At 39.3% G+C, this 27790-nt stretch overlaps 1 protein-coding gene and 1 pseudogene across 1 annotated transcript; one reads left to right on the top strand and one right to left on the bottom strand.

Moving 5' to 3' along the window:
* The window catches only part of LOC131649910 (monosaccharide-sensing protein 2-like), a 31124-nt pseudogene extending 12633 nt beyond the window's left edge, over positions 1-18491 (bottom strand).
* Positions 18492-18673: 182 nt separating this feature from the next.
* LOC131649909 (uncharacterized) lies at positions 18674-21999 on the top strand. Its single transcript, XM_058919649.1, has 3 exons — positions 18674-20482; positions 20557-21041; positions 21216-21999. Exons 1-3 carry the CDS (start codon positions 18674-18676, stop codon positions 21997-21999), a joined length of 3078 nt encoding a protein of 1025 aa, XP_058775632.1.
* Positions 22000-27790: the final 5791 nt, after the last annotated feature.

Here is a 27790-nt window from a genome sequence, read left to right as displayed (position 1 = left end):
CAGAATTTAGATGTTATAACATCTTGTATAACATTAAGATACAGTTGAACAGCTCAGTACATTCAACTAACTCCACTTCTCTTTCTTCAACAGATTCAAGTCTACCACCTTATCTCCACCTGAAATAATTAACAAATAACCTTTTGACACTTGATGCTTCCATAGAAAGGTTGCCACAGACTCAACATAAAGAACTGCCACTTCTTCCACTTGTTGATCATAACCCTACCGAGTTGCACTCTGATCATGGTCTGCCAAGATAATTTGAAATTCTCCTTGATATGATGTTTCTCATAATGATTAACCTACTCTCGAATTAGAATTAGAAGAATCCTTTTTATCTACAGCTATGTTGATCATCTCACCAAACTTCTGTCTTCATAGTCATACTCACTACTGAAGTCTTCATCATGAAAGTAAACACGAATTGCCAGAACATGTTACCATCACCTACACTGATTGATGTCTTGTCATACTTCATACTCCCCCTGAGAATTACAACATAAGGATGTTTTGAATAATTGTCCTTAACTTGAAGCATTCTTCATTTGGAACTGCCACACTTTCCAAATTTGGAATCCTTAGTTTGCTTGCTACACAAGATCCAGACTGCCACTTCATGTACCTTGAAGTAGAAGAAACTTCTAAATAGCTCTTGAACATGTCTTCAACAGATAGGTCTGAACCTAATCTTTACTGGTGTCTTCAAGTGTTGTGATGTAACATACAAAACAAAGCATCACATACATCTTCTTCTTCTTCCACATAGTTGATGTAAATATCCAGCTCCCATCAAGACACTCACCATCTCCTATATGTTTCTTCTTCTTGAATCAACTCACCAGCCAACCATTGCCTTTCTTAATGCTTAATTGAAGATAACACAGAACTATAATTGATGCATAGTTCAAATCGGACCATGGACACTTCATACACATACTTAGCTCCCGACAGAGTATATGAATCTGTATTCAGGCTGTACATCCAATAAGTACTAAGTCTCCCGTCAAAGCACCTATTAGTCACTCAGATAGAATTTGCTGCTCACACCAGGTCCTTCTAAATGATCTCTTCTTCATACATGAAAGCATTGACAGTGATGTTACAACATCTGTTATGACATCATTCATTTAGACTCTTTGGATTTCTCATTCAACATCTCCTGTATGACACATGGGGAAAGACAAATAAAGCACGACCAACACCATCAGCTCAGCTACACATCAGTCATGATTAAGGGATAATATATGCCATATCTCAATAAGCTTTTCTTCAGACCTCTCTTTTGTCTTTGAGATAATGGATGCCACAATCTGTACCCCATGAGGAGATTCCCTCAACAAGGTTTCTGGAACAGATTCACTTATGACATAACTCCTGAAAATACCTCAGATTCCATACAGTAATCTGACTCCCTTGAATCATCACACAATATTCAAAACCATATTTCACTATGCACGATACACAGTATTCAGTTTTCCCCACTAACTGTTCTATGGTTAAGAAAACAATTCACACATCTGGTTCCTTTGATCAAAAGAACATACCAGATATAAGCTCATCTTGAATTTTCATAGAGGTCTTGAAAAGAAAACCTGAATGAATCCTTTCACTTGCACTGAGCTCTACTTCCAACTCCCATAAGCTTATGCCTGAACTAAACTGACATTTGGGATGGAAGGTTCAGTTGATTGTATTCTGACCAATCAACACAAAAAGCAGATGTCTCCTCTTCCAGATCAGGAGTAGGTTCCAAACAAATGTACTCACACTACATAAGTTTAGCACCAGAACATCTGTTCTTCAACTGGTAGCTGCATACCAGTATGCCATCAGTTCCTTCTTCTGCCACTTGAAAGGACTTCCTCCCTTTACAGAACCAGAGTTCAATGCTCTTACAGACCTGGTTGTGAAACCAAGTTTGAGTAAGCAACCTCCATCCCGCAGTTATGCAGTTATGTCATCCAAGCTCACACTTTGATGAATCCCTGCTTCTTTTCCAACGACATCAGACACTCTGATGCATGAGTCATCAGAAGGACTAGTTAGAGACTAATCCTCTAGCTGTACCCAGGATGCCACTTCCTTGAGCAAAGCTGTTTCCATGATGTCAAGAATACTGCCACTTGTTCTTGACTTCACAGTGTGCATTAGCCAATGCACTTCCTTACCTAGATCAGAAATAAACTGATCCAAGTAACCACTATCAAGATTATGATGTCTTCTTCTTCTTGTGAACTCCAAAGCTGAACATGTTTCTTGCCAGGAAATGTTTTTCAGAGATCATATGTTTATGTGGCCACCAAAGAGATAGATCTTAAAACATATGCACTATCCTTCCTGTACAGGGTCTTGAAGAAGAGATGTTCCAACATCTTTAAGAACATCAGTTATCTTGAACTCCAAGGATAATCAATTAAATACTTGTACTTGGCACAAATAGCAATTGATCTTAAATCCTTTCCCAATTAGATTCACCCTTAGGAAAGAGATAGATGAATCTTTCCTTACAAATGTGTCACGCAACAGCCAGATCCATGTGACACCGTTCAACAGCCAACTAAACACAAGGCTGAACCAGACGTGGGGAGGTTAACCAAATCTCCCCCTCAAACTAACAATCATGGAAATTCCACACCGCTTATCCATGCATTGTACATAAAAGTCTCATCATACAACATCCCTACTAGAGGCAACTAAATCCATGAGTTATACCTATACATACTTCATACCCCAATTGAGGGGACTATACTTATATAAACCATGGTTAACAAAAATACCGTGCAGCGGAAAACAACTAAAATTTATCCTCAACAAACCTCAGGCCTAACACAATAACCTACTAACATAGCTGCTCCCTTGGCATACAATAACATGTAGGTTTCATTCTTACCCTGTCATGAATGGTCCATCCTCCAACTTCAAGGGACCATTCAACCAATCATATGAACCCTCCTTGTTCAGCAGATTCTTCAGCTACGTCGGCTTCTTTCATTACACACGGATCTCCTTTTAATCCTTCTTGAAGAACTCAGAGATCATGAGAAATAAGTTTAATCATTTTATAGACCAAAATAAGATTAATACCCTTATCTTTCATCAGCCCCAGCTTCATAGACCACAGCTCCAGTGATACTTCATAGCATCTTCAACCTGACAGGTCTTAACTGATCATATATAATAAAGTGTTGAGGTGTCTTACGATGTTATGACATTAACGGTGATATTGCACCTTCAGCTTCTCTCTTGATGAGGATTCCTCTGTTTAGAGAAAATTTTCACAAGAAGGTTCATCTTCAGATATATCAGGATCATATTGGACGCCATAATCAAGAAGATTCTCTTAATTAGGTCACCACAAATAAGTTTAAGAGATAATTTATCAAGATCCTCACTCCCGTATGAAGAATTTGATATTAACACTTATAACTTTACCTTCTTCCTTTAAAAAAAAGAATACGTATCCTGGACAAATTGGTCTTCAATACCTGATTTGTTGAAAAATATTCTTTTGAGATGAAAAATAAAACCATGTGTTTTCTTTAAATCTGCTGAAACTTCCATGTCATACAACCTCCAGTAAAAGCCAGTCGTCTCCTGATCACTTCTTTAGCACATAGATCAAATAGGCTAGACTTTACATCTCAATCAAGTGCTCTTCTTCTCCTTTACCATTGCACCAGAAAGTATCATCCCTCGATCTCATCCTGAAACAGAATAGGATGCCTGCTCTGATACCAATTGAAATTCTGGTTTGACAGAACCCAGATGTCATATACGATGCCGTGACATCTGGTCTGTTATAAACGCAGCAATGGTAGGATAGGATGATCTTTAATTTTGGTTCAACACCTGTATGCTAAACTATCATAATAATACTGGAACCATTTATGCATAATGATAACTCAGTTATCACAACCAGATTTTGATCTGAGGTGGTTCTGTAAAAGAACAAGCTTTGGAAGTATTCCCTGATGTCATATTGGATGTTACGACATCTTATACCAGATTAATAAACCAGTGCAGAAAATAAAGAACAGCATACAAACAGTAACGAACACACAGAATTGTTCACCCAGTTCGGTCTAACCAACCTACTCTGGGGGCATACCAAGCCAGGGATGAAGTCCACTATTAGCAGTATCAATTCAGAGCTAAACTCCCAGTTTACAACTCCTCACTTAATCACTACCCAATGACCCTTCTACCTAGGTTCTCCCTAGATATGGAATATCTCCATTCCACTCCCAATCATAGCAATGATGTCTAGCAGTCAACAACTCAGCCACTGCATCGACGGCTTAATCACCAACAATTTAAATATACATAATGGAGTAGTTCCAAGAACACAATCTTCACTCATTGCTTCACAGCTTCTGAGTGAATATAATAAACCTCTTACCTACAGGCTTCGAGGCACAAATCAGTGACCATCCCACAACCTGGGTGGTTCACTTACACGGCTAACCCTAAAAACTACATCTTGTCAATACTCGGCTAACTTCATAAACTAGGTTACAAAGTTTCCTATTTATAACCTATTCCCAACTGGACTTTGGCTTACAATCACAACATTATTTGCTGTTACAAATCACAGAAAACTTTCTGCTAAAAACAAGGTCTTCAATCATAAGTTTCCTAATTTATCTTCATAATTAGAAACTGCATAATTCTCGAATATTCTAATCTTGATTCTCTTGACCTTTAAACCTGCGCCACATAGGATTGCATAATATTCCATAGAATATTCTGCATCTTTTGAGTACTTACTGAATCTTTATATTCCAGCTCAGCACGCGCGTGACAGCTAAATATAACAGTAACTGCTGTCAAATACTGATGTCACAGAGCATGTCGTGACATTCCATAGAACATCTTGATGTTGTACCTGTTCTGCATAAATCAAAGCAAACAGTATTCTTCACTTCAATTCTCTGCTTCTCACATATCAGGGTGCCAAAAAGACAGCCCATGATTTGTTCTATTACTGATGTACAATCAGCACAATCTTTAGTTTCCCAAAATAAAGACTGAGATAAATAAGAAAACATAATAGAAATAGAATAGAAAATGTAGCAGCTACTGCTGTCAAACACTGATGTCATGACGTCGAGCATGACATCCAACTCACAGCATGTATTAGCTTACACAACCAGAACCTGCATAACCTTTAACACTACACACCACATGTCATGACCTTAGTCAAGACAACAGAATACACATGAATGTTTTACCATAAAATGCAGCCAATCAAAACATCTACAGGCACTTTAACTGGCCCTTTCTACAGTCATTTGCTGGGAAGCTCATCATCAGGTTTCACTGACCTGATATTAACTGGAGAGCGTGTCGAAAGCGATATTCAAAATGGAAAAATTCAAATAGGCTCCTCCTCTTGTACCACAAAGAGGCCCATCAGTGGGAGAAATGAAGTTAATACAATGCATAGTCAGAAAAGTCGCAAAAATGAGCATCACCAATCTGTAGGGGCTGTTCTGATCTCTGCATCTGCACCTCAAAAAGATCAACCGCCGAAGTATACGCGTCGACCAGATGCACCAAGAAGAAACTTCACCAGAATCAATGTGCCAATCTCTCAAGCATTGCAGCATTTGTTAAAAGCAAATCTGATTACATTGAAAGATGCTCCAAAGAATGTCAACACTTCCTCTCCGAGTTATCGCCCCGATGCAACATGTGCATACCATTCCAACTGTCCAGGACATGATGCAGATCACTGTTGGAACCTGAAAAATAAAATACAAGACATGATAGATGCTGGGGAAATTGAGTTCGATCCTCCAGAGACTCCAAATGTCATCACTGCACCTATGCCGAAACACGACAAGACCGTTAATGCTATCATAGACACTGTTTATATCTATGATGTGAGGGAATTGTCAACTCCGCTCCTTGAAGTCAAAAGAAAGCTAATACGAGCTGGTTACTTTCCAGGTTGTGACCCTGATTGCTTTTATTGTGCACACCTACCCAATGGTTGTGAGAACCTGAAAATAGGAATTCAAAAGTGGATGGATCGCCGTATCATTATGTTTGAAAGGCTCCCTTCTATGGACGATTTATGCGAAGTTTTTGCAAATGGGATGAGAATAGAGGACGTCTTAGTGGTTTCTAACATACCATTGAAAATCCCTACCAAAGCTCCTTTCAAAATTTCTGCTGCACCCAAAGTGGCATCTGTAATCATCACCAGTCCGACTCCATTCCCATACTCCTCAGGCAAAGCTGTCCCGTGGAGTTATGACACTTATTTTTATGTTCATGGAGTTAAGCAAGACACCTTGACTGAAGAGGCCATGAATTTTACTACTCCAACTGTTGATAATATTGTGGGTACTAGTAAGATTACGAGAAGTGGAAGGATCTTTTCACCAGAAATTTCTCCAAATGTTGCTACTAATCCAGTCCAGGTCCCAGTTCCTAATCAAGATATCAACGCTCGAGGCAAAGAGCCGCTAGTTGAATCAGTTCAAGTACCGGTGGAAGTCACTGTTGAAGATCCGTCGAAGCAAGAAATGGAGGAAATATTGAAAATCATCTGCAAAAGTGATTACAATATTGTCGAACAACTGGGGCACACTGCTTCAAAGATTTCAATGCTGTCTTTGCTAAAATATTCAGAGGCTCATGCCAAAGCCCTGATGAAGTTCCTGAAAGCTGCTCATGTACCATAGGAGATTTCAGTCGATCAATTTGAAAATTGTGTTGCCAGTCTAACAGTGAATAACGGTCTCGATTTCTCTGATGCTGATTTAACCCCTGCTGGGAAAAATCACAATAAAGCCCTGCACATCTCTATTGAATGTAACGACACTACTCTGTCTCATGTGCTGGTGGACAACGGTTCCTCTTTGAACGTGTTACCAAAAGCAGTACTGGAAAAACTTGACTTCGAAGGAGTTGTGTTACAACCAAGCGATGTTGTGGTAAGAGCCTTCGACGGGTCAACAAGAACAGTGTACGGAAAAGTGAAGCTCCCAATCAGAGTGGGCTCTCAGATCTTTGATTCTACCTTTTACGTAATGGAAATTCACCCAGCATATTCCTGTTTACTAGGACGCCCTTGGATACATGGGGCAAACGCTGTAACTTCTACCCTGCATCAGAAGTTAAAGTATCCGATAAAAGGTAAGGTCGTCACAGTTTTTGGCGAAGAAGAGTATGTGGTTAGCCACCTAAGTAACTCCAAGTATGTTGAGATGGATGGTGAATTCATCGAAACTCCCTGCCAATCTTTTGAGGTGGTCCCTCCAGATGTCTCTACTGCCAAACACATTTCCGTTACTCCTGCTACAAATATAACTCCAACTATGGCTTCTCTCAAAGATGCCAAAGCTGTGATCGAAGAAGGTGGTTGCACAGTATGGGGACAGCTCCTCGATGTACCTTACAAGTTCGATAAGCTATGCCTAGGCTATGCTAATGGAAATCAGAAGAACAATCAAAGTCCTCGTTCTGGAGGATTAATGTCACATTTCATCAACCAAGGAGTGAACGTTGTGGAAGACGATGGAGTGATCTTGAACCATATTCCACCTGTTTCCATGGAAGTTTGGGATACTTTGGGAGAACCAAGCGGCGGGTATGATTTTCTAGTAAAGTACACTACACCTCAAAGTTATTTTATTGCCATGGAAGACATTACCCCAACTGGATGGGGTGATCAGTTTGAAGATTGCAAAAGTTTCACAAGTTCCATCACTGAGCAATACCAAAGTCCACCTAGTCCAAAAGAAGTCTAGGATACACTAGGAGAACCAAGTGGTAAGTATGACTTTATGGTGAAGTATTCTGCTCCCCTGAGCTCGCAGATCGCTATTGAAGACATCACCCCAACTGGATGGGACAATCATTTTGAATACAATATGACATTCACAAGCCCTATCGATTCTGAAGAAGTCTGGGAAACACCAAATAATGAGAATGATTTCCTGACACAAAACACTGCTCCCCAGAATGCACAAGTTTCCCTCAAAGACATCATTCCAACTGGAGGGGACGATCTTATCAGGTATCTCGCTCAGCCAACAGAGGTATCTCAGCCTGGGCTCTCGTATCCAGCAGAGTATCTTGCTTATCCTGAAGGATCAACAACTCATTTCCCCACCAAAGAAATCAATGTTGTGGAAGACGAAGAAGATAACTGCAACTGGAACAGCTGGATACTCCCTGCTCACAACAATGGATTAAACAACTGGGAAGCTGAGGATGTGATCTCCTTTGATCAGGAGCAAATGCAATTTCCTATTTTCGTTGTTTATATGTGCAAAGATAAAAATGGTTCCTGTACTACCGAACCATGAACTTGAAAGCCGTGTGCCTTGCCCGAAGCACACGGGTCCTTTTTATAAGGGTTTGTCATATCATGATCATGTTCATTCAATAAAATCATGGGACATTTGCATATTCAAATTTTGTGATCCTTTTTCTTTCTTTGCTTTCATTCATTTTCAAATAGCTATGTGTTCTTATACACACCCACATAATAAATGCAGATTCACATTCACTCTGGATCCTGTTGATAACGATTCTGCTATTGCCAGTCATGACTTCGAAAATCCGATTTACCAAACTGAGGACGAAAGTGAAGAAGACTGTGAAGTACCAAGGGAACTTGCAAGGCTATTAGAACAAGAGGAAAAGACGATACAGCCGCATGAAGAACCAATTGAGGTTATCAACTTGGGCAGTGACGAAGAAAAGAAAGAAGTCAAGATAGGGGCTGATCTAGAAGACAGTGTCAAGCAAAGACTGATTCAAATGTTACAAGACTACGTTGAGATATTCGCCTGGTCCTATGAAGATATGCCTGGCCTTGACACAGATATTTTGGTTCATCGCCTGCCGATCAAAGAAGGTAGCACTCCAGTTAAGCAGAAACTGCAGAGGAGTAGGCTCGATATGTCAAAAAAGATCAAAGACGAGGTCGAGAAGCAATTCAATGCTGGCTTTCTGAAAGTTGTGAGTTATCCTCATTGGATAGCTAACATAGTGCCTGTACCTAAAAAGGACGGGAAAGTCAGAATGTGTGTAGACTACAGAGATCTGAATCGGGCAAGCCCCAAAGATGATTTTCCTTTACCTCACATCGATGTACTGGTTGACAATACTGCACAATGCAAGGTATTCTCCTTTATGGATGGATTCTCAGGGTACAATCAAATCAAGATGGCGCCCGAAGACATGGAAAAAACAACCTTCACAACACCCTGGGGAACCTTTTGTTACAAAGTAATGCCCTTTGGTATAAAGAATGCAGGAGCAACATATCAGCGTGCAATGGTAGCTATGTTCCATGATATGATTCATCAAGAAATAGAGGTTTACGTGGATGATATGATTGCAAAGTCCAACACCGAAGAAGAACATCTGGATCATCTGCACAAGCTGTTTGATAGACACAAGAAGTACAGGTTGCGACTAAATCCGAACAAGTGTACCTTTGGAGTAAGATCCGGTAAACTCTTAGGTTTCATCGTCAGTAGCAAAGGTATTGAAGTTGATCCTGCCAAGGTCAAAGCCATTCAAGAAATGCCCATACCCCGTACCGAGAAACAAGTCAGAGGATTCTTGGGACGTCTGAATTACATAGCCAGATTTATTGCCCATATGACTACTACTTGTGTGCCGATCTTCAAACTGTTGAAGAAAGATCAAGTGGAAAGATGGAACGAAAAATGCCAGTTAGCCTTTGATAAAATCAAAGAATATCTCCAAAAACCGCCAATCTTATTACCACTAGTGGAAGGAAGACCTCTGATAATGTACCTAACAGTGTTAGAAGATTCAATGGGGTGTGTACTGGGGCAAAATGACGAGACCGGCCGAAAGGAGCATGCAATCTACTATCTTAGCAAAAAGTTTACCGATTGTGAAACAAGATACTCACTACTCGAGAAAACTTGCTGTGCCTTAGCATGGGCGGCTCGCCGACTAAGACAGTATATGCTAAACCATACCACTTTCCTGATCTCTAAAATGGATCCCATCAAGTATGTGTTCGAAAAACTTGCTCTCTCTGGAAGAATAGCGAGATGGCAAATGACCTTAACAGAGTATGACATCCAGTACACTTCACAAAAAGCGATCAAAGGAAGTGTGGTAGCTGATCATCTGGCTCATCAAGCAGTGGATGATTATCAAGCGTTGAACTTTGACTTCCCAGATGAAGACATTATGCTAGTTACTGACTACAAACAACCAGGACCGGAGGAAGGACCCGAGCCAGGATCCCGATGGACTATGGTTTTTGATGGAGCTTCTAATGCGCTCGGCAATGGCATCGGAGCTGTGATCATTTCTCCCACAGGAGGACATACACCATTCACTGCTAGATTATGCTTCAACTGCACTAACAATATAGCCGAATATGAAGCATGTATTCTGGGTCTCAAAGCTGCAATTGATTTAAGAATCAAGTTCCTAGAGGTCTACGGAGACTCGGCGCTTGTAATTTATCAAGTCAAAGAGGAATGGGACACGAAGCACCCGAATCTAATTCCATACAAAGAATATGTGCTAAGTTTGATTCCCTACTTTGAAGAAATCACTTTTGAACACATCCCGCGCGAAGAAAATCAACTAGCTGATGCCCTAGCTACCATGTCATCTATGTTCAGAGTCAGGTGGGACAATGAGGCACCAATGATCACCATTTACAGACAAGATGAACCAGCTTATTGCAATGAGATTGATACCGAAGGAGTGGAAGAAAAACCATGGTTCCATGAAGTAAAAAGATATCTCAAAGCTCAGGAATACCCTGAAGGGGCATCCATTAACGATAGAAAGTTTCTAAGAAGATTTGCTGCTAAATTCTTTCTAAGTAATGGAATCCTATACAAACGCAACCATGACTCGACTTTGCTTCGTTGTGTAAACAAGAAAGAAGCAGAACAGATTATGGAAGATATACACGATGGTGCTTTTGGTACTCATTCAAGTGGACATACAATGGCTAAAAATATTCTGAGAGCAGGTTATTACTGGTCCACCATGGAGACAGACTGCCATCATCACTCTAGAACTTGTCACAAATGCCAGATATATGCCGACAAAGTACATGTACCTCCAGTCCCGTTAAACGTCCTGACGGCTCCTTGGCCTTTTGCAATGTGGGGTATTGATATGATTGGAGAAATCAAGCCTACTGCCTCCAACGGACATCGTTTTATCCTGGTCGCTATCGATTACTTCACCAAATGGGTAGAAGCAGCTTCATTTGCTTCTGTCACCAAGAACGTGGTGGCCCGATTTATCAAGCACAATCTCATTTGTCGGTATGGCATCCCTAAAAGGATCATCACAGACAATGGCACAAATTTAAACAACAGAATGATTACTGAACTCTGCACACAGTTCAAGATCAAACATCATAATTCATCTCCATATCGACCAAAGATGAATGGCACGGTGGAAGCTGCCAACAAGAAAATCAAGAAGATCATACAAAAGATGACAGTAACCTACAAAGACTGGCATGAGATGTTACCTTTTGCTCTTCATGGTTATCGCACATCAGCGTGTACTTCAACAAGGGCAACTCCATTTTCCTTAGTCTATGGTATGGAGGCAGTTCTTCCAATTGAAATTCAGATTCCTTCCCTAAGGATTATGAAAGAAGTTGATCTAGACGAAGACGATTGGATTCAGACTCGGTTGGACCAGATAAACTTGATTGATGAAAAGAGACTCGCAGCTATTTGTCACGGTCAGTTGTATCAGAAGCGTATGATCAAAGCCTTCAACAAGAAAGTCAAAAGTCAGGCATATCAAACCGGTGATTTAGTTGTAAAACGCATCATCCTACCACAAAGTGACCCCAGGGGAAAGTGGACTCCCACTTATGAGGGACTGTTTGTAATCAAGAAAGTATTCTCTGACGGAGCCATGTTGCTTACCACTATGGACGGCGAGGATTTCCCACACCCTGTAAATGCGGACATAGTCAAAAAGTACTTCGCTTAAAGAAAAGCTCGCTAAGTTGAAAACCTGAAAGGGCGACTTAGGCAAAAATGAGCGTCTCGGTGGACTAAAAACCTGAAAGGGCGATCCAGGCAAAAATTAGAGACTAAAAAAATAATTATCCCGGTAGGCTGAAAACCTGAAAAGGCATCCTAGGAAAAAGTTAGGGAATAAAGCGTACGACTATGTCCCGTTTAGCTACCTACTCACCTTCAAGGTTCAACACATCAAAGGCACCGATCAGTCCAATCACTTTCTTCCAACAAGTGAGGGATGAGATACTCAAAGACAGATTGGCAATAGCATAATTGAAACTTGACTAGATTGTTTTCACATAGCTATTTCTCTTTATAAGTACTTTTCAAAGTTTTATGACAATTTCCTACTACTAGGATTTTTGTCTCCTTGTACTAATCCGCCTATTATGGCTCTTTTTCAAAAATCAATGCAGCTCATGCTCAAAATCAACGTTTTCACTTTTTCTGTTTTGAATATGTAAACGTCCCAATGATAATTTTGAATGATCATATGCATTTGAATATGACTGATGTTTATAAGAAAAACAGGAATAGCATTCAGGTAGTGTTCCAATCATCTGGACATCATCCCGAAACCAGTTTCAGAGGAAAATTCCCCAACAGAGACGTATTTCTCAGCAAATCCCTCTATGAGGTTTTTCTCTCCAACAAAATGATTCGAGAAATCTTATTCCCCAGCAGGGCTGTTCAAGATCACTATCCCCAGAAGGTGTGGTCTCCACACCAAGGCTTGGTCAAATAGTGCATCGGAGGATTATGCATCTTTTTCATTCCCATTCAAGGGGCATCAAAATCAGAACTTTCAAAATTACCTTCATCCCCAAGCGGTAATCAAAGATCCCTCAACAGAGTATTCTGGTCCGTGAGGAATTTCCCCATCCGAGTACACTCGAACAAGATAGCAAAAATCATCAACGATCACAATGCTTTCGTTTCCAAAATAACAAGCAGGGATTTATTTTCCCAACCAGAAGTTTGATACGCTCTAAATTGCATAAGTCATACATCATACGCGTATTCATACACAACATATAATGTTTCATGACAAACACATACATAACATGCATGTTTCTCATTTATTTTGAGAATCTCGACATATACATTACATGCATCATGACATTGCATGTCACTAACTTGATTTTTTCAGGTGGACGAATATCCTTAGCAGATTTGTTCTCAATCACATACTGTGTTCCTCTGGTTTCTATTCAAACAAACATTCCTCTCAGATATAATCAAGCCAAAGATTCATTCTGAAGAGATCTCTCTTTTCAAAACTTCTATCAACTCAAAAAAACAAGCAACATAGATCTAAGTCGATACCTTGGACGGTTCCTTAAAGATCTACCATCAAAGATCTAAACCGGAAACCTCAGACGGTTCCACAATGATCTACCATCAGACCTAAGTTGATACCTCAGACAGTTCCACAATGATCTACCATCAGATCTAAGTCGATACCTCAGACGGTTCCACTACGATCAATCTTCAAAGATCTAAAGCTGATACCTCAGACGGTTCCTCATATATCAACTTTCAAAATCTAAAACGGAAACTTTGGACAGTTCCGTAACGATCAGCCTCCCAGACTTAAAGCGGTAACCTTGGACGGTTCCGAAATGGTCAACACAGAGGTTTATTAGCCTTTCTAGGTAGTCTTTTCTAAGACGTTTATTAGCCTTTCTAGGTAGTCTTTTCTAAGACATTTATCAACCTCTCTAGGTAGTCTTTTCTAAGACATTTATCAACCTTTCTAGGTAGTCTTTTCTAAGGCGTTTATCAACCTTTCTAGGTAGTCTTTTCTAAGACGTTTATCAACCTTTCTAGGTAGTCTTTTCTAAGACGTTTATCAACCTTTCTAGGTGGTCTTTTCTAAGACGTTTATCAACCTTTCTAGGTGGTCTTTTCTAAGACGTTTATCAACCTTTCTAGGTAGTCTTTTCTAAGACGTTTATCAACCTTTCTGGGTAATATTTTCTAATACGTCTATCAACCTTGCTAGATCAGTCTTGCTTAAGACATATCATATCCTTTCTAGGAGTCTTTATAGGCCAGTCTTGTTTAAGACATGTCATACCTTTCCAGGTTATTTTTGCTCAAAGACGTATCATAGGCTTTCTCGGTAGTCTTCTCTAAGACATACCTCCACCTTTTTAGGAAATCTTCCATATCCAATCTTTTCTAAGATGTTTATTTTCCTTTGAAGGAGTTTCTCAGTTAATCTTCTACAAGACATTTCTTCCCGAGCTTTGTTTAAAGCCTAAATCTCCTTTACATCAGTCAATGATCTACCCTATTGAGGAACCTCTTCAGGTAGTCTTCTATAAGACATTGCTTCATTTTGATGAATCTCTCTCATTCAGATACAATCAATGTATATGACTCAGTCTGAAAAGCGTCTGCTTTAGACAATACTCTGTCAACACCATTATGGCATATGCAAGCCCATATCAGACAACTTCCTGTTAAAATCTTGGTGGCATCTGTAAGCCCATCCCCGTTAAAAGTCCCTGCCTCTGCAAGGGCAAATTTCTGGGTATTCTAGTGTTCAATCCTCTTCCATCTTCAGATTCCGACTGGCACACAAACCACTCTACATCCTCAGATTTAAGAAGATTGAACAGGGGCTGCTGTCATACCCCAAAATTTGCCCATCATATTTTGACTTACATGCACAAGGCTACACAAGAATTGGGCATGCTCATCCTTCTCCTAAGCAAAAGGGCCCCAATTAGGGTTTTGTTTCTTCTCAATGAAAAGAGATTTTTAACACCTCAAGTGGACTTCATGGTTTCCCATATGCTTCAAAGGATCCCTATGCCATGTTTCAAGCCCTGATTCATAAGATTGCTCAATCAACCGCTCAAACGATCAACAGTCGACTATCCTTGATCTAGAAGTCAACTATGGTCAAAGTTCAGTCAAAACTCCCGATTTTAGGGCAACATCAACATTTCTATGTTATATTCATCATTTAATCAAAATTTGATCCTGATTCATCAAGAAAAAGGTCCAAAATCATCAAAGGAAGAAGTTACTAAATTAGGGTTTTAAGGAGAAAGTCAACTGAACTTTGACCGATCATAACTCTCACATGGTTCATCAAAAATTTACCAACCAAAGCCTATTCTCAAGGAAATTTCATTTTCTACAACTTTGATGTTGGGTCTAAAGTCAAGAAATGCACCAGTTGGATGATACAAGCTAATACATTATAGGTCCTTTTGAAAGTCAACAAAAAAGACATTTTTTCTCAAAGGATGGTAAATGAACATGGTAAGTTCAATGAAGGTGAAACCAAAAGTATATTTTAGAAGACTCTTTGAGCTTTCTAAAATGTACAAGAACACCTTCATATGATAAAAAATGAGGGAGATATGATTGGTACAAGATGGTCGATTTTCAAGAAAGGCGTGAGAACCTAAGTGACAAAATCCATATTTTTGAGTAATGGGCCATAGTCCTTGCACCATCCACGAAATTCCAAGTTTATCAAAGGCCCATTTGTCATTAGTTTATTTATTTTATGATTTTATTTATTTATTTTTGGATTTATTCATTTAAATTCACTATAAATCAAATAAAAATCAAAATAAATAAAATCAAATCACACCAAAACTTTCCATTCATGTAAACATGTCCCAATACATTCCATGATCCCATAACACGTGAAAAAAGGTTGGAAAATAGTTTTTAAACCAAAAAAGAAAGTTTTCATGTACAATTAAAACAAAATATTTTTTCAATCAATTGGCTTGATCCCTCTCCAATATTTTCTACCCTAATTCATGACATATATATTCACACACTTTGCAGCCTCCACGACCACGAACCCTAAGCCTTGAAGCTGCCTCAAAATACTCTCAAAAATATCAAAAAAAAAAAGAATAATCGTATTCTTTGATTCAGCCATCCTCCACTCAAACCAAGCATCCAGATTAACTCCTTATCGTCCAAAGGGTAAGAACAAAGCCTTAAGCATGCTCCATGGTGTTCTAAACACGTTGCTCCATGATCATATTTATCCATGCATATTTCTTTGTTACACCATGCGTTATTGATAAGTGCCAAAATGTTGTTATTTTGAGTATATAATTGTGGCACTTATCGATTCTATTCATTCCGTTTTTGTATAAAAATCCCCACTTTTGTGTATATATTCACATTATTTAGTTTTCATATGTTTTATATACCGTTTAATAGTTTTTCCTTTGTTTTTATAGGTATTCATGCTTATTGGAGCCTCGAGGAATAAAGTGTCGAAGGCACGGCTCCGATTGCGCGATTTTGGATCAAATAAGCAAGTTTTGTGCAGCAAGCGCCGCTGAGCGGCGTGTAAGCGCGCTTTCCAGGGGCGAGCCAATTTTCCATGGCCGCTAAGCGGTGGTTCTGGCCGCTAAGCGGAGGCCTGTTTACTGTTGTAGATATTTTGTGAATACGTGTAGCCCGCTAAGCGAGATGCAGGCCGCTAAGCGGCCGTAGCAGAACTTGCCTTTATATTTCTTTCATTTGAACATTTCTAGGTTATGGTTTTGGGAAAGTTTTAGTTCCAACTCCATCATTTTCATTCTTAGATTAGGATTAGCTTAGAAAACAACACCGGGTCATGCACTTGGAAGATCGGAGGTGGATTTCTCATCAACCGGAGCTGACAACCCGCGAGATGTTTGGTTTATCTTCTCTATTCTTTGTGTATTTCTTTTGTGTTGGGTTTGTTTGTATATTTACTTGAATCTTATGTATATTTACCGATTTACCGATTATAAAGTTATATTTAACTTCTTTACAAATCTATGTTGATTATTGTTCTGGATTTTTGCTCTATGCTGGGGATTTGGGTTGCTTTAGAGATAAACTTCTTGAATCCTTATCTAGGATGATATTCTGTTGGTTCTGAACTCTAGAGATAGATTTAGAGCTAGCATTCACCGATAGTATCTGTACTTAATGCTTTCGTGTTTGAGCGGCGCGCGAGAGATCGCCGACGCGAGAATACGGATGTTCTCGCGACTTTGCGTTAGAGATAACCTTAGTTGTGAGATTATCTCGTTTGTGCTCCAGAGATGGACGCTTATGTGAGAGATACGTGATAACATAGATGAGTATCGTAAGTTGAGTATAACGGGTCGGTAAGTGTATGTTTGTGAAGAGTGAATATATTTACATTCCTGATAAGTTATTTCTCTTCTAAGAATGTGTTTGTTATTCTTTCCTGTGTATATCTTTGTTTACTTTTGTCCATTCAATCCCGAGCTCGAAACCATAGAAACTGTTGAATGGCATCTTCCATCTCTGTGGACGATAATTCCCGGATCAATATTTCCAAATCTTTTCTTTTGTTGCTTGCCCTATACTGCATTCAACAGTTATACTGTGTTTTAATCGAAACTAACTACATATTCGAGTTCTGTATGCAGTATGGGAAAGGTTTGAACCATAGCCATGAAGTTTTAACGCATAGAACACGGATTGCCATGTTTAGGGCAAACGAATTCACCCTTTCGTTTCCTTAGATGCAATCGTTTTTTGGCCAAAATAATGACGCCAATCGATTCGTGAGGCCTTGTTTAGCATATCTGGGTTATCTTTGCTTTTGTTCACGTCGCTTTTTACAGGTTTTAGCATTCGAAGGTTTTATCGCAATAAAATCCGCAGCTGAATTCATAGCCAAATCCGCAGGAGAAAATGAAGAAGATGATGATGTGGAGCTTTGATTATTGACCGCTTGCGTGTCGCAGTAGTACTCGCCGGTCAAACAAAATACTCTCTCTCTCTCGCTATTGATTGGCTGTGTAGTATGCAGCGCTGACTTTTCTGTTTACCACGCACTACTTAATATTTAATTGTTTGCAGCGATTCCAATGATGAATCAAGCGAATGGCACAGTTGGCTGGGAGAAGAGATCCGTGACCTCTTGAACCTGGGTTCAAACCCTGGTTTTGCTACTTTTTTTAGTTTGATTTGTTCTTCTCATTTTTTCTTTCCATGTTTTTTTTATTTTAATTTCTAATCACCCATAAAAATCACAAAAAATAAGAACATGACAAATTAACCAACCAACCTTTCTTTTTTTTACATAATTTTATTTATTTCTTTTTGATAATATAATTAAATCAAGTTCTTAATTAGTTTTTTTTTAATAATAAAAAGGCAAAATACCCTTTTTGGTCCCTTAAGTATACTCCAAGGTCCATTCTGGTCCCTTACCTCTAAAAAGTGTCAAAGTGATCCTTTAATTGTCCAAAAAGGACCACGTTTGTCCTTTCTGTCAGCTCCGTTAGTCAAAGTCAAAGGAAAGGCATGGGTGGCATACATGTGGCATTTACGTTTTTATCTTTATTGCCAGGTGGTTTATTTTAATTGCCAGATGTGTAAATCAGCAATTGACATAAAATAGAAAGGAAAATGAAATAGAAACCTCATTGTCTCTTCGTTGGTTCTTGAAGGAAACCCTAGCGCAGCTGCCATTGACGAAACTCCAATCTCTAGTTGATGCGAACGAGAACGAAGACGACATTCAAGGTGAAAGCAAAGACGAAGACGACATCAGAGGTAAGTTTCTGCATCTCTGTGGCTGGTACTCTATTATGGTTTTAATTCCATGTTTCTGAAGTTTATATCGTGCGCTTCTATTTAGGGTTTCGTTTGAAATGGACGAGTATCTAATCATTACAATCCACCATAGTGGTGAATTTGCGAGTGAGGACTTGAGCGTTTACGTAGGAGGTCAGATTGCTAAACTGAGGGTAGATGCTGATAAGTGGAGTTTTTTTGAGCTGTTAGGTAGTATCAAGGAACTAGGTTATCGAGCCATAGAAAACATATATTATAAGGATCCAACTGGTGGGATGAATATATTGGTAGATGACAGAGGGGCATTAGAGATTGCTGATTTATATAGGGTTCATCTTAGTGTTGAGGTCTTTATTAAGCACGCATTGTCCCAGGCTGTTTTTGCTGATGAAGCTGAAGTTGTGTTAGATGATATTCCACTTAATGAAATGCCACCTAATGAGATAGTAGATGAGGTAGCAGTAGAGATTGAGGAAATATTGAAGGAATTTGATGAGAGGGCCAATGATTCTGCACAGGATGATGTGAGGAGTACTGATGTAACACAAGATGGTGAGAGGGCCAATGATGTAGCACAGGATGATGTGAGGACTAATGATGTAACACAAGATGGTGAGAGGGCCAATGATGTAGCACAGGATGATGTGAGGACTAATGATGTAACACAAGATGATGAGAGGGCCAGAGATGTAGCACAAGATGATGTAAGTGCAGTTGGAGCTGGTAATGGACTTGTGGGTGGTGAGGTTGATGATGATTTAAGACTGACTGATGATAGTTCTGATGATAGCAACTTCGAGTATGATAGTGCAATGGAGATAGTATTTGATGATGATTCTGATGAGTATAGTACTGAACTGGAAGAGGAGGATGGAATGGACTGTGATATTGAAGATAATGAACAAATGAAAAGTAAAAAAGGAAAACAAATGTCTGATGAAAACAAAGAAGATAGTAAAGGGAGTGATAATGATAGTGAGGATCTTGGAAGTGATTGTGATAGTGATGATAGCAGTAGGGCTAGGAGAAAGAAGTATCCAATTTTTAAGCTTTTAAAGGATATGTCCAATTACAGATGGGAAGTGGGAACATATTTTACTACAAAGGAAGATTTCAAGGAGGCAATTGTTACTTATGCAGTCCATTCTGGCAGAGATTTAAGGTTCACTAAGAATGACAAGATAAGGGTTAGGGTCAGGTGTAAGGATGGATGTGAATGGGAATCTTACTGTGCTAAGTTGCCTACTGAGGATTCATGGCAACTAAGGAAAGTAGTTGACACCCATAGCTGTAGTAGAGAGTATCATGTAAAGTTACTGAAGACAAAATGGTTGAGCAAGAGGTTACAGAATTCACTTAAAACAAACCCTAGACTGAAGCTGAAGGACATTAAGGAAAAGGTTCAGAAGAAGTGGAATGTTGGGGTCAACAAAACCAAGGCTATAAGGGCTAGGTTTGCAGCCAGAGACATGGTTGATGGGTCATTTCTAGGGGATTATACAAGGGTGTATGACTATGCACATGAGTTACTAAGATCTAACCCAGGTTCAACTGTTAAGGTTTGTGTCCAGCCTGCACAAGAAGGTTCAACTGTTGAGAATTTACATTTCAAGAGGTTGTACATATGCTTGGCAGCTTGTAAGGAGAGCTTCAAGTGGAGCAGACATTTCATAGGACTTGATGGATGTTTTTTGAAAGGCTTATGTGGAGGTCAAATACTTGCAGCTATTGGCAGAGATCCCAATGATCAAATGCTACCAATAGCATTTGCAGTTGTTGAAAGTGAAAACAAGGATAGCTGGACATGGTTCTTGGAGCTTCTTATTGATGATCTTGGTGGGAGGGAAGAGTGCCTCACATACACTTTCATTTCTGATCAACAAAAGGTATGACATTTTCATTTTACATTTTCATTTCTGATCAACAAAAATGTATGACACTTTCATTTTTTATGACTTAGGGTTTATTGCCTGCAATGGAGGAACTTCTTCCAAGAGTTGAACAGAGATTTTGTGTTAGGCATCTATACAACAATTTTAGGAAGAGGTTTGCTGGAAAAAAACTAAAGGAGATTATATGGAAAGCAGCCAAGTCAACTTACTACCAAGCTTGGGAGAGAGAGATGAAAGTAATGAAAGAGGTCAATGTAGAAGCATACAAGCACATGATGAGCACTCCTCCAAGATTTTGGAGTAGATCATACTTCAAAACTCATAACAAGTGTGATGCTGTACTGAACAATATGTCAGAAGCCTTTAATAGTGTCATATTGGAGTCAAGGGCAAAACCATTGATCACCATGGTGGAAGAGATTAGGGTATACATGATGGAAAGGTGGGCAACAAACAGGATGAGGTTTCAAAAATTAGAAGATGTTGATGTGTTACCAAACATTAAAAAGAAGATTGAAAAAACAAGTTCATACACAAATATGTGGCTTGTAAGGTAAATTCTGATTTCATTCTGATTTGAATTCTGATTTGTTAAATTCTGATTTGTTAAAGTCTGATTTGTTAAAGTCTGATTTCAATCTTGTTTGTTGAGTTTATATTGAAATAAGTTCTGAAGTAATACTGAAATAAATGCTGACTTTATTCTGATATAAATTCTGATTTTTAGGATGTCTGATGAGTTTATATTTGAAGTGAGGAATTTGGAAAACAATGCTGAAAAATTTACAGTCAATCTGAAAGATAGGACTTGTTCATGTAGAAGGTGGGAGTTGACAGGCCTCCCCTGTGTTCATTCACTATCAGCAATCAAAAGCAGGAACCAAAAGATTGATGATTATGTCCCTGAGTATTACAGGAAATCAAGATATATGCAAGTGTACCAGCCAGTTATTTTTCCAGTCAATGGCTCAAACCTATGGGAGAGGACAGAGTACCCTGATGTTCTGCCACCCAAATTTAGGAAAATGCCAGGAAGACCCAAAAAAAGGAGGAATTTGGAACAAGGTGAACTGGATGGCACAGATAGAAAGATGAGAAGAACTGGCTTCATTGTGAAGTGCAGTAGATGCAAGAAACAAGGACACAACAAACTTACTTGCAAGGTACCATCAACTACTGCACAAGCAGCTCCATCACAAGCAACTCCATCTCAGACTACTTCTGTACAAGTATCCCAAACAGCTTCTTCAGCTCCATCACAGTCATCTCAATCAGCTCCTTCACAATCATCTCAAGCAGCTCCATCACAATCATCCCAAGCTCAGAAGACTACTCCAAAATCAGCCAAGAAGACTACTCCTAAAGCAAAGAAGTTGGCAGTTAGAAGGCCAAATGCCCCTTTTATCCCACCTGGTCCAACCACAAGGCTGACTGCTGCAAAAATAGCTATAGGTCCAACAACAAGGAGGACAACACCTACTAAAAGGGCCACACCAAAATGGAAACCATAGTCTCTTTATTTTATGTAGTGTTTTGGATTTTTAGACATCAGTTTGAATATTTTGTAATGTGTCTGAATATTTTGTGTTTTTAGAACCTGGTATGCAGTATTTTGGCCAAGTAATTTTGTGCTTTTGAACATGTGATTTCTGATGGCAAGGTTAATGTTAAAGTTAATGCAATATTTTGGCCTATAATTTTTGCCTTTTTCTGTCTTATGAATATTAGTGGTTTGTGTCCTTTAGCAAAAGTCAATACATACTTAGCAGTGTGTAACAAATCATAACATTACAACACTAACCCATAACATAATTTTTGCCATTGATCACTTTAAAACATTACAACACTAAACCATAACATTACAAATGACCAACACTAAAATTCGATACATGAATAAATATCAAATTCAGTACATACTAATTCATAACCTTACAACATACTAATACAGACTTTTCCAAATAACCAACACTAAAATAACACAGAAAAGCCTTTTCCAATTTTTCTCAGAATTCATCATCTTCTTCAACTCTCTTGTCTTTTGTTTTAGTCTGTCATTTGTTGCCTTAAGAGTTACCAACTCCATTTTTGTTGCATCAAGTTCAATTTGAATCTTCTCCATCCTACTATTCTGCATCTTCATATACTGGTCTTTCTCATCCATCACATCATCAAAAAACCATTGAAAATAGCCACACCCTGTTTGGGTTGAACCCTGTGAAATTCAAAATACCAATCATTCGAACCCTGCTAAGGCAATAAATGACATGAACAAACAAGTGAAGTTCGTTTTTACCTTGTAATTACGACAGCCCCAGAATTGCTTCCCGAAATTCGTGCTTGTTGAAGCCCTACGAAGCAAAGCTATCTCTCCACACCCACATACGGGTCTCCATCTCAAGTTTGCAGCAAAACCATCATTCTTCGTGTTAGATTCGTATGAACATGGCCCTGCGATTGATGATGATGTCTGCTTCATTGGAAACTGGTGAACCCTAGAATTTGGGGAAGAAAGGAGGCAAACGATGAACCCTAGAATTTGGGGAAGAAATTCTGGGAACGATGAAGAAGAGAACGTTGAAGAACGATGAAGAAGAGAACGTTTATATCATTCCACGTCACCTGCCACGTATACAGACCTAACGTCCGTTTGTGCCATTTGGACAGAAAGGACAAACGTGGTCCTTTTTGGACAATTAAAGGATCACTTTGACACTTTTTAGAGATAAGGGACCAGAATGGACCTTGGGGTATAATTAAGGGACCAAAAAGGGTATTTTGCCTAATAAAAACAACTAGTGTAAATTAAGTCTTAATTTTTTATTTTTTTAAAATATAACTTCTATTTAGAATTTATTTGATTTAACAGGATTTAGTTTAGTTAACCATTTAAGTAATTTAACAATTAATTTAGGTTTTTTTTAAGTAATCATAATTTATTTTAATTTGCTCATTAAACCATCAAATCATTTTAATCATTTCCGATTTCTTCTCTCATCTCAAAAATCCCGTGTATGGCGCATGTTCGATTTCTTCTCGCATGTTTGATTTAACTTCTGCACTTTTAAATTCTTGTATTTTATTGTATATATACTGCTTAGATGTATGCTAATTAGGGTGTGTATGGCAAGACTAAAAAAACAAATCGTAGTTAACTTTAACTCAAGATTGAATATAATCGAATCCAACACACTTGCACGCACTCACCCTTAGGGTACGCCCCTCTTGGTTGCCTTTCGAAATAAGGTCGTGTCCCTCGAATGTAGAGGTATCCTTTAGCAAAGTCCCTCGATTTAAAATCATTGTAAAGATCATAAGTCCCTCGATGACCCGCGATGTTGCCTACGATAATATGATCTAGTCCCTCGAATGGTTACCTACGAAACAATGATAGTCCCTTCGAATATTGCTAAAGGTACTTCTACTTGTTGCCTTCAAACGACCTCGATGACCCTTCGATGACCCGCACGTCCAATATAACAGGGACTGCCTACTCCTATATAGTATGGATAGTCCTGGGAACTTTAAAAATTACAGGAAAAGACCAATTAATTAGGGTAGTTCTCTTAACCTGCCTAGCTCAATAAAAGACATCTTTTCACTACTATTTCGAAAAACTAAGGCTACGCATTTACGCTAAAATCCTTATACTTCTTTTCAACTCAAAACAAACAAAACATGAGCTAAGCAAGTTAAGAGCCCGTAGATAACTACGGATGAAAAGGGTGCTTGCACCTTCCCTTTTCATAACTTACCCCCCGAGCCCATTTTCTTTAAAAAAAAAAAGGTCTTTTTCTGTACTTTTTACCTTTCCTAACGTTGGACAAAATAAAAGTCGGTGGCGACTCATGCTCACCGCAACATTGTTGCATTTTAAAAGTAAAAGTCAGTTCACCGAGTTACAGAACTGGCGACTCTGCTGGGGAGTCTTTAAGAGGGGTTTACCTTAGGGCTTAGTTCATTATAAATGTTTTTAATTGTTTGTTTGTATGCTTTATTTTTAAGGGAATTGCTTGGGTTTGTTATTGTGTGAAAGGTCCTACACCCGGATCTAGTGTACCTTAAGTATGTGGCATGAGACCAGGGAGGTTGTACGACATGTATCGTTATGGTTGAACTGGTGGCCACCGTTAGTGGGACGCTTTGGTTTGTCCTGATGGCCCTTGAATATGATCGAGGAGACATTTGGCTACCGCGTGGTGTCATAAGCACTGATTCGCCCTTAGAACCCTAGTTGAACTTGACTTTGGCCTATAGGAAGTAGCGAGATAGCTGGCTTTGGATTCCTGACTGAAGCCGGTTGATACTCGATGCTACACTCATTGAGATTGGACTCTAGGGATGCTTTTGGCTGGCCGATCGAGTGCCATGTTGAGACAATGCCCGCGAGAAAGATCGGGGATATGAGCACCATAGAACCCGGTTACTATTCTAGGACAGGTTGAACCAACTTAACTTCAGTGGGGAGGGTACTTACCTACGAACTTCACACAAGCCTTTAAACCTAAGGACACTTGCGTGACTTGTCTGTGCTTTCCACTAACCCTTCGGCTTTCATGCAGGTTTTTCTTGTGGGACTCACTCGTTTATACCATCTCACGCTTTGCCTGATGCATTGCATAACATCATGACATCATGACATCATAAGCATAACATGATTTAACTAACCCTTTCAAGGATCTTAGGGATTTAGGGCGCACAATTTTAGGTACTCTTATCAAGGACCGAATTCCTAATCAAGGGGCAAGAGGATTTATTTTCCTCTGGCCACATACCTTCCGATTCAGAGACTCAGTACCTATCAAGGGGCAAGAGGATTTATTTTCCTCTAGCCATGCACCTTCAAAATCAAAAGCTCCCGAATCAGAGGCGATGACCCACTCGATATGGTGAGCTTGATTCCCAAAGAAGAACATCCAAAAATCAGAGTTCTTCAAACGAAGAAGCGACCAAATCATTTTTGACGTTGCTAACTAAATTTCCAGAGATCCTTGAAAATATTGCATCTGCATTCATAACATTGCATCACAGGTTCCCACCACAAGTTTCTCACCTCCTCGCTGTTTATTTCAGCATCATGAATCTCGAGCATTCAGTCAAAGACCTTCAAGCTCAGAACGCCCAATTTCAAGATCTGATCCTGAACTTGTCCAAGGGGCAAGATGAACTGAAAGCACTCCTTACCAAGAATAAGAAAAAGAAAGGCAAGAAGACTCTAGGGAAAGGCTTAGACCGATCTTGCAACTCAGGGATGCCGAAGCCTCTGAAGACAGTGACGAGGATGAGCAAGATGATGCAAAAAGTAACCATGATTCCGCCAAACCCTCTGAAGAAGAATAGGACTATCACCATGAGGATGAACATCCTGATGACAAATACAAGTTGCTGGAGGAGCGTATGAAATCCATGGAAATTCAGAAGGTACCTGGACTGGATTTTGAAGATCTAGGACTCATCTCTGGAGTTGTTATACCTCCGAAATTCAAAACTCCAATTTTTGCAAAATACGATGGAGTCTCTTGTCCTAAGCTGCACTTGAAATCATATGTGAGGAAGATTCAACCTCATACTGCTGATAAGAAGCTATGGACCCACTTTTTCCAAGAGAGTTTGTCTGGAACTCAACTCGAATGGTACTATCAACTAGAAAGTACCAACATCCGTACCTGGGAAGATTTGGTTGTTGCTTTCTACCAGCAATACCAATACAATGCTGACCTCGCACCAACTCGCATGCAACTACAAAGCATGTCTATGGGACCCAAGGAAAGCTTCAAGGAGTATGCTAAAAAATGGAGAGATCTAGCTGGAAGAGTGAAACCCTCCTTGACTGACAGAGAATTGGTCGATATGTTCATGAATACACTGACTGGTCCTTTCTACAGCCATTTACTTGGAAGCTCCTCGTCTGGTTTCACCGACCTCATACTGACTGGAGAACATGTTGAAAGTGGTTTCCGAAGCGGAAAAATTCAGGTGGCTACTTCTTCTGGTACTATTAAAAAGCCATACGATGGGAGGAATGAATCTAACACTGTTGGGGCAGTCCTGGTCTCTAGTCAGGCACCAACACAATAACCACTGAAAGATCAGCGTAAGCAACAAGGTGGCCAACATACTTGGAAATCCAAACCCAAGAGGTCATTCACTCCACTGCATATGCCATTGTCTCAAGCTTTGCAACATCTTCTCAATCAGAGCCTGATAACTTTGCTGCCTCCATACTCAGCTACAGCAAATCCTGCTCCTGGGTACAAGCACAATTCAAGATGTGCTTATCATTCAAACAGTCCTGGTTATGATACAGAAGATTGTGGGCCGTTGAAGCATAAAATTCAAGACTTGATTGATGAAGGAGTTATTGAATTCGGCCAGCCAGAAGAGCCTCATAAATTCTAATGCATTGATATCTAGACAGATGGCTTTTTTTTAGATCATTAGTTTATTTGTATTCGCAATTTCTTTCCCGTTTGTTTAAAGATTCGTCTTATGTCAGGCTCTATTTATTTTATAATAATCATTAATGCATTGCATATGTTTGTCTTGACTTATTTCGTACCGTTATTTCAAAACTTTGTTTTACTGGATTTTCTTTATGATATTCAACTCTCGCTAAAGCTGTGAACCTTTTGAGGGAGGATGACGAAAACGATACCGCAACCTCACACAGTATGCTTTTGAGCGGACTATGCTGATGATGTACAGGCATTGTTTCAATTCCCAAACAGTGGAGATATAAGGATGTTAATCCCTAGTCAACCCCTTTGAGCCTAAGGCGTAGGAGTTTTCTTTCTTGTACAAATTAAGACCCTTAATAATAACCTGGGGCAGGGTAGTTACTCAGTTAATTCAATTATGCTGGTAATTCTTTTACAAGATCGGTGGTGAGTTCTTATAATCACTAAAAACTAGGCAGTCAATATCCATCAAAAGAAAGATGATTAAGTCAAAACCTATGAAGTCGACTTAGTGAAAAGAGAAACATCCCGCTGACTGTAACTCCAAATAAACAGTCAGGCAAAAATTAGGGATAACCAAAGTCAAAAAGAGGTCACTACAAATCCTCGACAAGAATATTACAAGAAAAAGGAGATAGATGACTGCCTTTTAAATAAACTTCAGGTTTTCGAATCTTCACCGATGTCAATGTTACAATTCCACAAGTCTTTTGGAGCACGAGCACACAATTAGCTGAGCATAGGACTGAAGAACATCACGAAGATTGGATGGGTACAAATATACTTCGAGCCATTATCCTTTCTTTCTTAAAACCGTGAACCAAGCCACGTTACAACCTTTGAAAGT

This window comes from Vicia villosa, linkage group LG2, assembly GCF_029867415.1.
Source record: "Vicia villosa cultivar HV-30 ecotype Madison, WI linkage group LG2, Vvil1.0, whole genome shotgun sequence".
NCBI classification, from domain to species: Eukaryota; Viridiplantae; Streptophyta; class Magnoliopsida; order Fabales; family Fabaceae; genus Vicia; species Vicia villosa.
The sequence above is the reverse complement of the archived record's forward strand: the minus strand, read 5'-3'. Positions and strand labels throughout refer to the sequence as shown.

What these genes read in the sequence shown, in the direction of transcription:
- LOC131649909 (XM_058919649.1), top strand. Translation starts at nt 18,674, where the DNA reads ATGGACGAGTATCTAATCATTACAATCCACCATAGTGGTGAATTTGCG. An exon ending in TCATTTCTGATCAACAAAAG is followed by an intron (nt 20,483 to 20,556) that starts GTATGACATTTT and finishes TTTATGACTTAG; the next exon opens with GGTTTATTGCCTGCAATGGA. An exon ending in ACAAATATGTGGCTTGTAAG is followed by an intron (nt 21,042 to 21,215) that starts GTAAATTCTGAT and finishes TCTGATTTTTAG; the next exon opens with GATGTCTGATGAGTTTATAT.